This window comes from Jaculus jaculus, chromosome X (assembly GCF_020740685.1).
Source record: "Jaculus jaculus isolate mJacJac1 chromosome X, mJacJac1.mat.Y.cur, whole genome shotgun sequence".
Lineage (NCBI taxonomy): Eukaryota > Metazoa > Chordata > Mammalia > Rodentia > Dipodidae > Jaculus > Jaculus jaculus.
Window position 1 is genome coordinate 51,772,444 of NC_059125.1, and position 13,183 is coordinate 51,785,626.

General features: G+C 39.0%; 1 protein-coding gene across 2 annotated transcripts in view; it reads left to right on the forward strand.

Moving 5' to 3' along the window:
• Clcn5 (chloride voltage-gated channel 5) overlaps window positions 1-13,183 on the forward strand; it is a 251,784-nt gene that overhangs the window by 72,005 nt on the left and 166,596 nt on the right. The window contains exon 3 of one of the 2 annotated variants that reach the window (XM_045141109.1): window positions 7,959-8,000. The exons of the other annotated variant lie outside the window; for it this stretch is intronic. Within the exon in view, the coding sequence (XP_044997044.1) occupies window positions 7,959-8,000 (42 nt within the window). The remainder of the gene's footprint in view (window positions 1-7,958; window positions 8,001-13,183) is intronic. 2 annotated transcript variants of the gene reach the window in all.

Consider the following 13,183-nt stretch of genomic DNA (forward strand, 5'->3'; position numbering starts at 1 on the left):
TGACATTTGGAATTGAAGGCCTAAACTGTTGTTATATTTGTCATTCTTAGTTCTCAGGTATGTGTATTTGATGGTCGTTTCTGTGTTGAAAGGGATTTCTGCCTTCTTATTATATTTGTTATGCTTATTACCAGAGTGGGAATGTACTAGACTTAGGGTTTTGTCTTATAGTTTGCTTTACTTGCTGGGTATATATAATTTTTGAAATAGTTGAGTACCATTTAGTTTACTTTGAAGTTTGTTGGTAACAGTGATTATTCTTACTCTATTTAAATTCATTTTTCTCTTTGTGTATTAGTATTTTCTTTTGAAAAGGTTATTTCGTGAGTTTAGCATATTTGGATATAGAATTCCCTAATGTAAGTAGTTTTGTATTATAAGTAAAATGTCTTCATTCAATATTCATATCATTTTTAAATCTATTTTAATATATTCATAAAAGCATACAAAGTGCATTATCTGCGGAAAGTGGTGGCTAACAGCTTTAATCCCAGCACTCAGGAGGCTAAGGTAAAAGGACTACTATGTGTTTGATGCCAGTCTGGACTAGAATAAGCACCAGGTCAACCTGATCTAGAGTGAGACCCTGCCACAAGATAAAAACCAATACAAAAGCCAGGCATAGCTGGGCGTGGTGGCGCACGCCTTTAATCCCAGCATTTGGGAGACGGAGGTAGGAGGATCACTGTGAGTTCAAGGCCACCCTGAGACTCCATAGTGAATTCCAGGTCAGCCTGGGCTAGAGTGAGACCCTACCTCGAAAAACCAAAAAAAAAAAAAAAAAAAAAAAAGCCAGGCATGGTGGCGCACGCCTTTAATCCCAGAACATGGGGGGCAGAAGTAGGAGGATTGCTGTGAGTTTGAGGCCAGCCTAAGACTACAGAGTGAATTCCAGGTCAGCTGGGCTAGAGTGAAACCCTAAGTCAATCCCCCAGAAAAACAATAAAAATGTATATATCCATAAAGTCCATGTGGTATTCAATAAATATATGCATTGTGTCAAGTCCAAGCCAGGTTAAACTTCTTTTAAAAAAAATATTTTAATTTTCTTTATTTATTTGAGAGAGAGAAATAGGCAAGGAAAGGGAGAGAGAAAGAGAATTGGCACTCCAGGGCCTCCAGCTACAGCAAATGAATTCCAGATGTGTGCGCCCCCTTGTGCATCTGGCTTACATGGGTCCTGGGGAATCAAACCTGGGTCCTTTGGCTTTGCAGGCAAGCACCTTAAACATTAAGCCATTTCTCTAGCCCCAGGTTAAACTTTAATTCCTCAAACATGTATAGTTTCTGTTGCAGTCAGGTTCACATTGCTGGCAGTAATCACTGACCAAAAGCAGCTTCTGGGAGGGGAAAAAAGGTTTATTTTGGCTTATACACTCGAGGGGAAGCTCCATAGTAGCAGGGAAAAATGATGGCATGATCTGAGGGTGGGCATCACCCCCTGGCCAACATAAGGTGGACAATAGCAACAGGAGAGTATGCCAAATACTGACAAGGAGACACTGGCTATAATACCCATAAGCCCACCCCCAACAATACACTGCCTCCTGGAGTTGTTAATTCCCAAATCTCCATCAGCTGGGAACCTAGCATTCAGAACACCTAAGTCTAGGGGGAACACCTGAATTAAACCACCACATTCTAGCCCTGGCCCCCATAAACAGATAACCATTCATATGTAAAATGAAATGCATTTAGTCCAAATTTAAAAGTCCCCATAGTTTTTTGTTTTTAATCAATCCTAATGATGTTCAAACATCTCCATATAATCCAAGGTCTTTTAACTGAGCCATATTGCCCAAAAAAGTCCCCCCAAAACCCATAATGGCACAGAATAAACAGTCACACTGGAAAAGATGGCACGGGGCATAGCAAAGAAATATTCAACCAATACAAGATTTAAATGTGGCAAACATGAAACTCTGTAGCTCCAAGTCCAATAATTCTAGCCAGGGTCAAGTCTCCAAGTCCCATAATTCTAACCAACAACAAGTCTCTGGAATTCCAACTCCACCCCTCCTGCTAGGCTACTCACAGTCCTGGAAAACCTCATCTAAGGCCATCAGCTTTCCTAGGAGCCATCTTATGGTCCCGGCATCTCCACTGGGTCTCCACTGCAACCCGTGGTCCATCCTCATGGCTCCACCGGGTCTCCATGCAGGCATCCAGCAAACCTACTTCACACTGCCAATGGCTGTTTCCAAAATACAAGACCATGTTGCAAACTCAATGACCCTCTCTTTCCTGCATTTCTTATACTCTATGGTACCAGATAGGGTGCCAATTTGATAATCCAGTGGGAAATAAAACAGACTTTAAAGAACAGGACATTCCTTGAACACTCAGGCCCCTTCAAAAGAGTCTGCATTCTTCCTGTTGCCCCAGGTCAGGTCAACTGACCCAGTCTCATATGTTATAATCTCATGTAATTACAGCTGAACAGGCAGAAGTTTCCACCCAAAGATTTCTTTTTTGTGCCATATCCCTGTACTCACACCAGTCCATTTCTATGCAAAGCAACCCTGCACAAATTCTCAGAACATGGGTATAACAGCAAGCCTCTCACACAAACTGCTAGCCCAGTCCAAGCAGAGCTCTTTCTCACCCTCATAAGCCAAACCTCACAGTCCATAGTTCTTACTGCATTCAGGTCTTTCAACTCTGACCAGAATAGTCCATCACGCTGTACTTATAGCATTGCAAGTTGTCTCTTAGGCCAAGGTTTCAAATCCTTCCACATTCCCCTTGAAAATCATCTCCAAAAGGCCAAAGCCACACGGTCAGGTGTCTCACAGCAACCCCATTCTTGGTACCCACTTTACTGTTGCAGTCAGGTTCACATTGCTGGTAGAAATCACCCAACTAAGAGCAGCTTTTGGGAAAAAAAAAGGTTTATTTTGGCTTACAGACTTGAGGGGAAGCTCCATGATGGCAGGGGAAAATGATGGCATAAGTAGAGGGTGGACAACACCCCCGACCAACATAAGGTGGACAGTAGCAACAGAAGAGTGTGCCAAACACTGGCAAGGGGATACTGGTTGTAATACCCATAAACCCACTTTCAATAATTCAGTGCCTCCAGGATGTGTTAGTTCTCAAATCTCCATCAGCTGGGAACCTGGCATTCAGAACACCTAAGTTTATGGATGACATCTGAATCAAGCCACCACAGTTTCTTTATGGTAAAAACATAAGAAATGTAGTTTTCAGAAATAATGCATTGTTAGTCACCTACTGTGCAATGGCACTCCACAACTTAGTGCTACTACCTTACTGCAATTTAATGCCCATTGATCAAAAGAAATAAAATCAATAGGTTGTTTGCTTTTCACCTTTATTTACTTGTATCAGCACTGTATAAAATTTATTAGTTTTCCAAAGTTATACTTTCATATGATAGGCTTGTAGGGATATGTTGATTCACTACTTATACTTTATATTTTCTTCATTTAGTGATTATTTTAGAAAGATACATTTTATGACTTCCATGTAGCCTAATTATCTTCTTTCCCATTTCTTATCTAAAAAATCTGGGCACTGTATGTTTATTGTGAATGCTTTTGTGTCTTTAGTTTGAATCATTTTTGAATTATTATGAAAAAGGATTTTTTCCAAAGAAAAGACATTTTCCCAGTTTTCCATTTGAATCTCATGATAAACCTGCTGATTTTATTGTTTTGACTGTCTTATTTAGACAAATTGAATTTTCATTGTTTTTGTTGTTAATTTGATTCCCCATATTCAAATAATGAAAACTTCTTCAACTAGGCTTATATTTGTCATTGCCATGTGGAATTAATTATTTTATTACTTTATAAGAGAAAACTAGATTTTATTCAATAGTGAGTATCTAAAAATAATTTTCTGAGCTGGGTGTGATGGTGCACACCTTTAATCCCAGCACTTGGGAGGCAGAGGTAGGGGGATTGCTGTGAGTTTGAGGCCACCCTGAAAATATAGAGTGAATTCCAGGTCATACTGGGCTACAGTGAGACCCTACCTTGAAAAAAAAATTATTATTATTTCCTGGCCAGGTATGGTGGCACACTCCTTTAATCCCAGTATTCTAGAGGCAGGGGTAGGAGGATCACCATGAGTTCAAGGCCACCCTGAGAATACCTAGTAAATTTCAGGTCATCCTGGGCTACAGCAAAACCCTATCTCGAAAAACCAAAAAAAAAAAAAAAAAAAAAAACTATGCTTTTATCATTTTAGAGTGACTTTTAAAAATATTTAATTAATTTATTTATTTGAGAGAAAGACAGATATAAAGAGGGAGAATAGGTGCAGTAGGACCTCTAGCCACTGCGAACCCCAGAAGCCTGTGCCACCTTGTACATCTGGTTTATGTGGGTACTGGGGAATCAAACTTGGGTCCTTAGGCTTCACAGGCAAATGCTTTAACCGCTAAGCCATCTCTCCACACCTAGAGTGTCTTTTGTTGGCTTAAAATTTGTTTAATTTCATATTCTGTGACTATATTGTTCTTTTTATTTCCATTGACAAATTTTCATGGTGTAGTCATTTTTATTTTAGTTTTGATATTTGGCAGTTCACACACATATATAATGTATTTTGAGCATATTCACCCCCACAACCCAACCCTTCCATTCCTGCTAAACTTCTCTTTCTTAATTTATATCCTTCCTACTTTCATGGTTTTATTTTTGTGATCTACTGAGTTAAATTAGGTTGCTTGCATAAGCATAGATAGGTTTTTTTGTTGTTGTTTGCTTGTTTTTCTTCGAGGTAGGATCTTGTTCTAGCCCAGGCTGACCTGGAATTCACTATGTGTCTCAGGGTGGCTGCCAACTCATGGTGATCCTCCTACCTCTGCCTCCTGAGTGCCTAGATTAAAAGGTGTGCACCACCACACCTGGCTAAGGGTATTTCTTTAATTGAAGTATGGACAATTTACCAGTAGGCAAAGTAGCCACATTTAATTTATTTTATAATGACTAAGAGCAAAAATATTTTGATATATATTTTATTATTTTTATTTATTTATTAGCAAGCAGAGAGAGATAGAGAGGAGAGAGACTGACCGAGAATGGTTGCACCAGAGCCTCTAGCCATTGCAAACATACTCCAGATACGCTTACCACTTTATGCATATGGCTTTATGTGGGTACTGGGGAATTGAACCCTGGTGGTTAGCCTTTGTAGGCAAGTGCCTTAACCACTGAGTATTTCTCCAGCCCTCCAGGAGTCAAATTTTACTTAATCAAATTTATAATGATTTTATAATGTTAATACATGAAAGTTAGCATTATAATTTTCCTATATTTTTCTCTTGACAATGAACTTTTCCCTGCTTAAACTTATATTTTAGGCTGGGCGTGGTGGCACACACCTTTAATCCCAGCACTTTCGGAGGCAGAGGTAGGAGGATAACCGTGAGTTCAAGGCTACCCTGAGACTACATAGTGAATTCCAGATCAGCCTGAGCTAGAGACTCTACCTCAAAAAAAAGCCAAAAAAATGTATATTTTAGTAGATTTGTGGCATAATTTAATGATTTGAAAAATACTCTTGATTCCTTAATTTATTGTATCATCTCACTTATTGATGTGTGCAGTGATTCATTTATTTCTAATATAGTTGAGTATCCCTTATCTGAAATAATTGGGACCAGAAAAGTAGTATTTCAGATTTTGTTTGACATTCCTTGCATATACATAATAAGGGTTTTTTAGCTTTTTATTTTTAATATTTTTATTTATTTTTAAGCGGGGAGAGAGAGAGAGAGAGAGAGAGAGAGAGAGAGAGAGAATGGGCACATCAGGGCCTCCTGCCACTGCATACGAACTCCAGACACATGTGCTACTTAGTGCATCTTGTTTTATGTGGGTACTGGAGAATTGAACCCAGGCCAGCAGGCTTTATAAGCAAGCACCTTTAACTGCTGAGCCATTTCCTCAACCCCACGATAGGGTTTTTTTTTTTTCATTTTTTGATGTAGGGTCTCAGTCTATCACAGGCTGACCTGGAATTCATTATGTAGTCTTAGGATGTCTTCAAACTTTTGGTGAACCTCCTAAGTCTGCCTCCCAAGTGCTGGGATTAAAGGTTAAAGGTGTGCACCACCATGCCTTGATCCACAATTTTTTTTTTTTTTAGGGATGGGACTGAAGTCCAAACATGATGTTTATTTATGTTTCATGTATACCTTATACAGTTAGCTTGAAAATAATTTTACATAATGTTTTCCATAATTATATATATGATGCAAAGCTTTCTGGTATAGAATTTCCGCTTAAATAGTTTTAGTTTTTGTTTGATTTTGTTTTTTTGTTTTCCGAGGTAGAGTCTTACTCTGGCTTAGGCTGACCTGGAATTCACTGTGAAGTCTCAGGGTGGCCTCAAACTATCGGTGATTGTCCTACCTCTGCCTCCCCAGTGCTGGGATTAAAGGTGTGTGTCACCACGCCCGGCTGAGTTTTAGTTTTTGGAGCATTTTAGATTTCATATTTTGGAATTAGGTATATTCAGCCTATAATTGAATGGCTGAGAGATGTAAAACTATATAGTCATTCTTATGTTCTTGCTATCCATCTTATTCTACATGTCTTTCTCGTGCTGTCCTCATGCTGTCATTGTGACTTTATTTATCTACTTTCACAATTATAAAACTTTTCAGTTGGCTCTGGATTGCTTTTTGAGTAATCATAATAGTTGAGCCCTATCTTGATTACTTAAAATATTTTATTCATTCATTCATTGATTCATTTATTTATTTGAGAGAGAGAGAGGGATATATAGAGAGAAACTGACTATGGGCATGCCAAGGATTCTTGCCACTGCAAATGAACCCCAGATGCATGTACCAATTTGTGCATCTGGGTTTATGTGGGTACTGGGGAATTGAACTCTGGAAGTCAGGCTGTTCAAGAAAGTGCATTTAACTGCTGAGCCATCTCTCCAGCCAATTGTTATTCTTTTAGGTTAAAAAACTTGTGGGTTTTTTTTTTTTTGCTTGGTTATATTTAATTTCTTTCTTTTTTACTTTATATTGACAGCCTCCATATTGTTATGTTTAATTTCAAAGGTCCTGATGTTTTGCCATCTGCCTAGATGTCCGACTTCTTGTACTGCCTCTCTTTCCTCTACTTATTAACATAATATTGTTTTAAAAATAGCTATGTGGAATTTCTCTTAACATAAATATAAATGGCTTTTTCCTTAAACATATGTAGATTTATTTGTATGCTTCTTTAAATTTTAAAAATCCTTTTAATCTTTTAGTAATTCTGTTAGCTGGTAAGCTATTTAGCTTACTCATATGTGGTAAGCTTTTAAGGAAGAACAGTTTCTCTTTGTAGTGCTATGGCTTGACTTTCTATCTTTAATTCAGGAAAGGATGTTAACATTTCTTTCTTTCTTTTTTTGAGAAATTACTTAGGAATCTACCTTCCTGTCTTCATTAGTAGATTACTTCCAAAGATGATGAGTTGAATGAAAAATGTAATGTTTTCTTACTGCAGCATTTATTAGTATTTTATAACTATTTTTTGTTTTTATTTTTATTTTTCTTATTTACTTGAGGGAGAGAGAGAGGGAGTGAGAGATAAAGAGAGAATATGGGTGTGCCAGCCACTGCAAATGAACTCCAGACGCATGTGCCACCTTGTGCATCTGGCTTACATGTGCCCTAGGGAATCTAACCTGGGTCCTTTGGCTTTGCAGGCAAGTGCCTTAACCACTAATCCATCTCTCTATCCCTGTTGGTGTTTTTAATATATTAATATGTGTGTTACTTTTCATGTTGCTGTGACAAACTATCTGACAGTGCAAATTAAGGAAGGAATAATTTATTTTGGCTAACAGTTTGAGCAGATGCTATCTACCATGGTAAGGAAGGCATGTCAGCAGAATTGTGTAGATTGTATCTACATTCAGAAAGATGTTGATGTATGCTGGTGCTAAGCTAGGTTTCTCCTTTTTCCTTTTTTATTTAGTGTGGGATCCCAGTCCATGGGATGGTGCCACTCACTTTCAGGGTAAGTCTTTCCTTCCTCGGTTAAACTCCTTTGGAAATGCCTTCACAGATACACACAGAGGTGTCTCCTAGATGATTCCAAGTTCTGTCAAGTTGACAATGAAGATTAATCAACACAGTATGTTTCCCCCTAGGGTTTTTTAAAAAATGTATTTATTTGTAAGAAGAAAGAGCAAGTAGAATGGGCATTCCAGGGTGTCTAGCTGCTGCAAACGAACTCCAAGTGTCACATTGTGCACCTGACTTTATGTGGGTACTGGGGAGTCAAACCTGGGTCCTTGGGCTTTGCAGGCAAGCGCTTTAAATGCTAAGCCATCCCTCCTTCTCCCCCCCCACTCAGGATTTTTTTGTAATGTTGACTGTGGGACAATTGCTCTTTAAGGGGGTAAAGGTACATATAGAAATGTCTCATAGAAGTGTTAGATAACTCAGTTTCCAAAATGCTGACCTAGCCTGGTGTGGTGGCGTATGCCTTTAATTTCAGCACTCCGGAGGCAGAGGTAGGAATGCTAAAAATTCAAGACTGGACTGGGAATACAGAATGGGCTCCAGGTCATTCTGGGCTAGAGTGAGACCCTACCTTGAAAAAAAAATGAACAAAAAGTGTTGGAGCTAGGTGTGGTGGTACACTTCTTTAATCTCAGAATTTGGGAGGTTGAGGTAGAAGGATCACTATTTGAGGCCAGTCGGGAACTACATAGTGAATTCTAGGTCAGCCTGGGCTAGAAATGAGACCCTACCTCAAAAAACCTCAAAAAAATGTTGGCCTAAAGAACATATACTTGCATTTACTCAGAAAAGACTGCTGGGCTTGATAGTAATCAGAAATAGAAGATTATATGTAGGAAGGAAAACAAAAGGCATGCTCTAAAACAGTTAACACAAGCACAGAATAAACTGAAACTTAAATACTGATGAAAGAACCAGCTGATATTGCCAACACACTTTTTAAATGGCATGTTCTCATATGTCCCTGCCCTATAAAAGTAGTCTGTTAAATGTTGCTTATTAAATCCAGCCCTGACAGGTACAAGTTTGGCAAGGGGAAAATAACTGCCTTCATGTAAGATGCCCTTGGCAATACTTATGTACCACAAACTAAATGCTTACAGAACACTGGTGTTCTAATTGTAAACTTTAGATGATGGTGTTTCTAAGAATCAATCATAAAATGTTCTTCCTAGAAAGTCCTCAAGTAAAGGGGACATTTTGAATTATGTTCTGTTAAATCTCATATAACATTCTTTTGCCTGTATTATATGAGGAAGACCCAGGGAAGCAGGATTGGTGGCCATTTTAACATATGTTCACCTAAGTGTAAAGAAATCTCAATATAGAAACTACATAGATTAGTTTGATGATTACATAGATTTGGTGAGTATTGGTATTTAACATGTTCCTTTTCTAAACTTTTTCCACCCCTCCTCATCTCCCAGAAAATTACCTACATCCTCTTTAAGTATATAGGCTTTTGGGGTCTTATTTTTTTCTTTGACATAAAGTCTTACTTTAGGCCAGGCTGACCTGGAACTCAATTTGTAGTCCCAGACTGGCCTTGAAATCTCATGTTAAAGCCCTGTGCTGCCATACATGTTTGGGTCTCCTTCCTTCCTTTCTCTCTCTCTTTCTCTCTCTCTTTCTTTCTTTTGTAAGCTCCATGACAATAGGAACTATTTAATTATTTATTTTTAATATATTTTATTATTTTATTTGAGAGACAGAGAAAGAGGCAGAGAGAGAGTGAGAGAGAGCGAGAAAGCAAGAGAGCTAGCGAGAGAGAGAAAGAGAGAGAGAATGGGCATGCCAGGACCTCCAGCCACTGCAAACGAAAGGCAGATGCATGCACCATCTTGTGCATCTGGCTTATGTGGGTCCTGGTGAATCGAACCAGGATCCTTTGGGTTTGCAGGTAAACGCCTTTACCACTAAGCCATCTCTCCAGTCCCTATTTATTTAAAGAGAGAGTTAGAAAGGCAGAGAGAGAGGGAATGGGTGTTTCAGGGCCTCTAGCCACTGCAAATGAACTCTAGACACATGCACCATCTTGTGCATCTGGCATACATGGGTACTGGGGAATCAAACCTGGGTTCTTAAGCTTTGTAGACAAGCACCTTAACCACTATACCATCTCTCCAGCCCATGTCTCCTTTTTTAAAAAAATATTTTATTCTTATTTACTTATTTGAGAGAGAGAGGGAGAGAGATACAGAAATAGGTAGGTAGACAGAGAGAATGAGCACACCAGGGCCTCCAGCCACTGCAAATGAACTCCAGACACATGCACCCCCTTGTGAATCTGGCTAATGCGGGTCCTGGGGAATCGAGCCTTAAACCAGGGTCCTTAGGCTTCACAGGCAAGTGCTTAACCGCTAAGCCATCTCTCCAGCTCACCATGTCTCCTTTTTTAATAGCTTTTCTTTTCATCCTCCAGTCAGGTTTTAACTTTTTTTTTTTTTTAAGAGAAACAGGGTCTATAGGGCGTGGTGGTGCATGCCTTTAATCCCAGCACTCAGAAGGTAGAATTAGGAGGATTGCTGTGAGTTCAAGGCCAGCCTGGGACTACATAGTGAGTTCCAGGTTAACCTGGCCTAAAGTGAGACCCTACTTCAAAAAAACAAAAACAAACAAACAAACGAAGAGAAACAAAGTCCCTTTGGACTCAGCAAGAAACCCTGGAGTCCTGTTTTGTCTTTTTACTCCCAGATAACCAGCAGAACTGAGTTTTACAAAACCCTTGTTTCTCTAATGCCATTACTCTGAGAAGTTTTTCAGGCTCAGCTACTTCTTTACATTTCCAAATTATTCTAATCTCATTGTGTTCTGAGAGATTTTTCTCTCCTTTAGTCAGACCCAACAAACTGCTGCCAGACTATATGCTATAAAATAACCAGTTCTTCATATCACTTCTTATTCATGAATCTTAGATGACTGTTTACTATTTATTGATTCATCTAGAAATGACTTTAAATTCCTTAAATTTCAAGGTTTTGGTTATCTTACCTCATCTCATTGATCTCTACTTAATTCCAGCACTCCAAAATACTCCAACCCCTCCAATGAGGGGTAACTTCACTGTCCATTATCAATACTTCTTTTTTCCCCCTATTTATTTTATTTTCCTTTTTGTTGAAGCTGGATGTCACTCTAGCCCAGGCCAACTGGTAACTCCCTTGTAGCTCCAGGCCAGCCTTGAACTCACAGTGATCCTCCTACCTCAGCCTTCAAGTGCTGAGACTAAAGGCATGCATTATCACACCTAGCTTCAATTATGATTTAAAAAGAACACTTTATTTATTTATTTGAGAGAGAGAGAAAGAGAGAGAGAATGGGTGTGCCAGGGCCTCCAACTACTGCAAACAAACTCCAGATGCGTGCACCCCATTGTGCATCTGGCTTACGTGGGTCCTGGGGAACCAAGCTGAGGTCCTTTGGCTTTGGAGGCAAACACTTTAACAACTAAGCCATCTCTCCAGCCCCATGATTTTTTTTTTTTTTTAACTTGGGTGAAAACTGGTAAAAATAGAAAAAGCCTGGGATCCTTTCTTACATACAGGTGCACACTCATAACCCTAAAAACAAATGAATATTAGCTATTACAGGGTGGAGTTGCAACTTGTTCTGTAAAGTAGAGCATATTTCTATAGAAAAGCTAGACTAAGTATATCAGGCTACTGAGCAGAATCACCATTGGGGCTTTATTTACAAGATATTTTGGGCAGGGTGATGTGGTTCATGCCTTTAACCCCAGCACTTAGAAGGCAAAGGTAGGAGGATGAACATGAGTTCAAGGCCAGAGTGAGTTCCAGGTCAGCCCGGGCTAGAGTGAGACGCTACCTCAAAAATTGGAGTACTTTGGCAGGACTGTCATTCTTGTTAGCAATGGAATATATAGTATTTTACATCTTTAGGATCCACATCTCATCACTAGCCCACACACTACACAGTTCTTCTTTTCTTTTCTTTTCTTTTCTTTTCTTTTCTTTTCTTTTCTTTTCTTTTCTTTTCTTTTCTTTTCTTTTCTTTTCTTTTCTTTTCTTTTCTTTTCTTTTGTTTTTTGTTTTTTCAAGGTAGGGTCTCACTCTAGTCCAGGCTGACCTGGAATTTACTATGTAGTCTCAGCCTGGCTTTGAACTCATGGTGATCCTCCTACCTCTGCCAACCATGTGCTGTGATTAAAGGTGTTTGGCACCACATATGGCCCAGTTCTCATTTTCAAATGCAGAAATTAAGGTCTTGGAGGGTGACCATCCAAAACGAGGCTGCTGAGTCATTACCAATATTTCTTGAAATAGCAGTGCCAAAGGACTTGGGGTTTTATTTTATTTTTTAACTTCTAAACCTTTGCAGATTGATACTTTTGCAAAATACAATAAAATATAAAAAATCATTACAAAAATGAACTTATAAATCCATATAAGCATCATTTTGGTTATTATTTTTAAAAAAATATTCTAAGCCGGGTGTGGTGGCTCATGCCTTTAATCCCAGAACTCAGGAGGCAGAGGTAGGAGGATCACCACGAGTTCCAGGCCATGCTAAAACTCCGTAGTGAATTCCAGGTCAGCCTGGGCTAGAGTGAGACCCTACCTTGAAAAACCAAAATATGTATATGTATATGTGTGTATGTGTATATGTATATGTATATGTATATGTATATGTATATGTATATGTATATGTATATGTATATGTATATAAGAGAGAGACAGACAGAAAGAGGCAGACAGAAAGGGATGAAAAGAGTGTATATGGGCATGCCAGGGCCTCCTGCCAGTGTAAACAAACTCCAGATACATGGGCCACTTTGTGCATCTGGCTTTACATGGGCAATGGGGAATTGAACCTGGGCTATCAGGATTTACAAGCAAGTGCCTTTAACTGCTAAGCCATCTCTCCAGTCCCCATTTTTATTATTAAATATAAATCACTGTCAAATTGCTATAAAAGTTCCTAAATGGAGTCGGGTATGGTTACACACACCTTTAATCCCAGAATTTGGGAGGCAGAGGTCAGAGGATCATTAGGAGTTCAAGGCCAATTTGGGACTACAGAGTGAATCCCAGGTCAGCCTGGACTAAAGTGAGACCCTACCTCAGAAAAAAAAAAAAAAAAAAGTTCCTCAATGCTTGTTAATATTTGTGGTTATCTCCATAAACATAGGTAGTAAGGGGTTTGGAGATGGGCAGC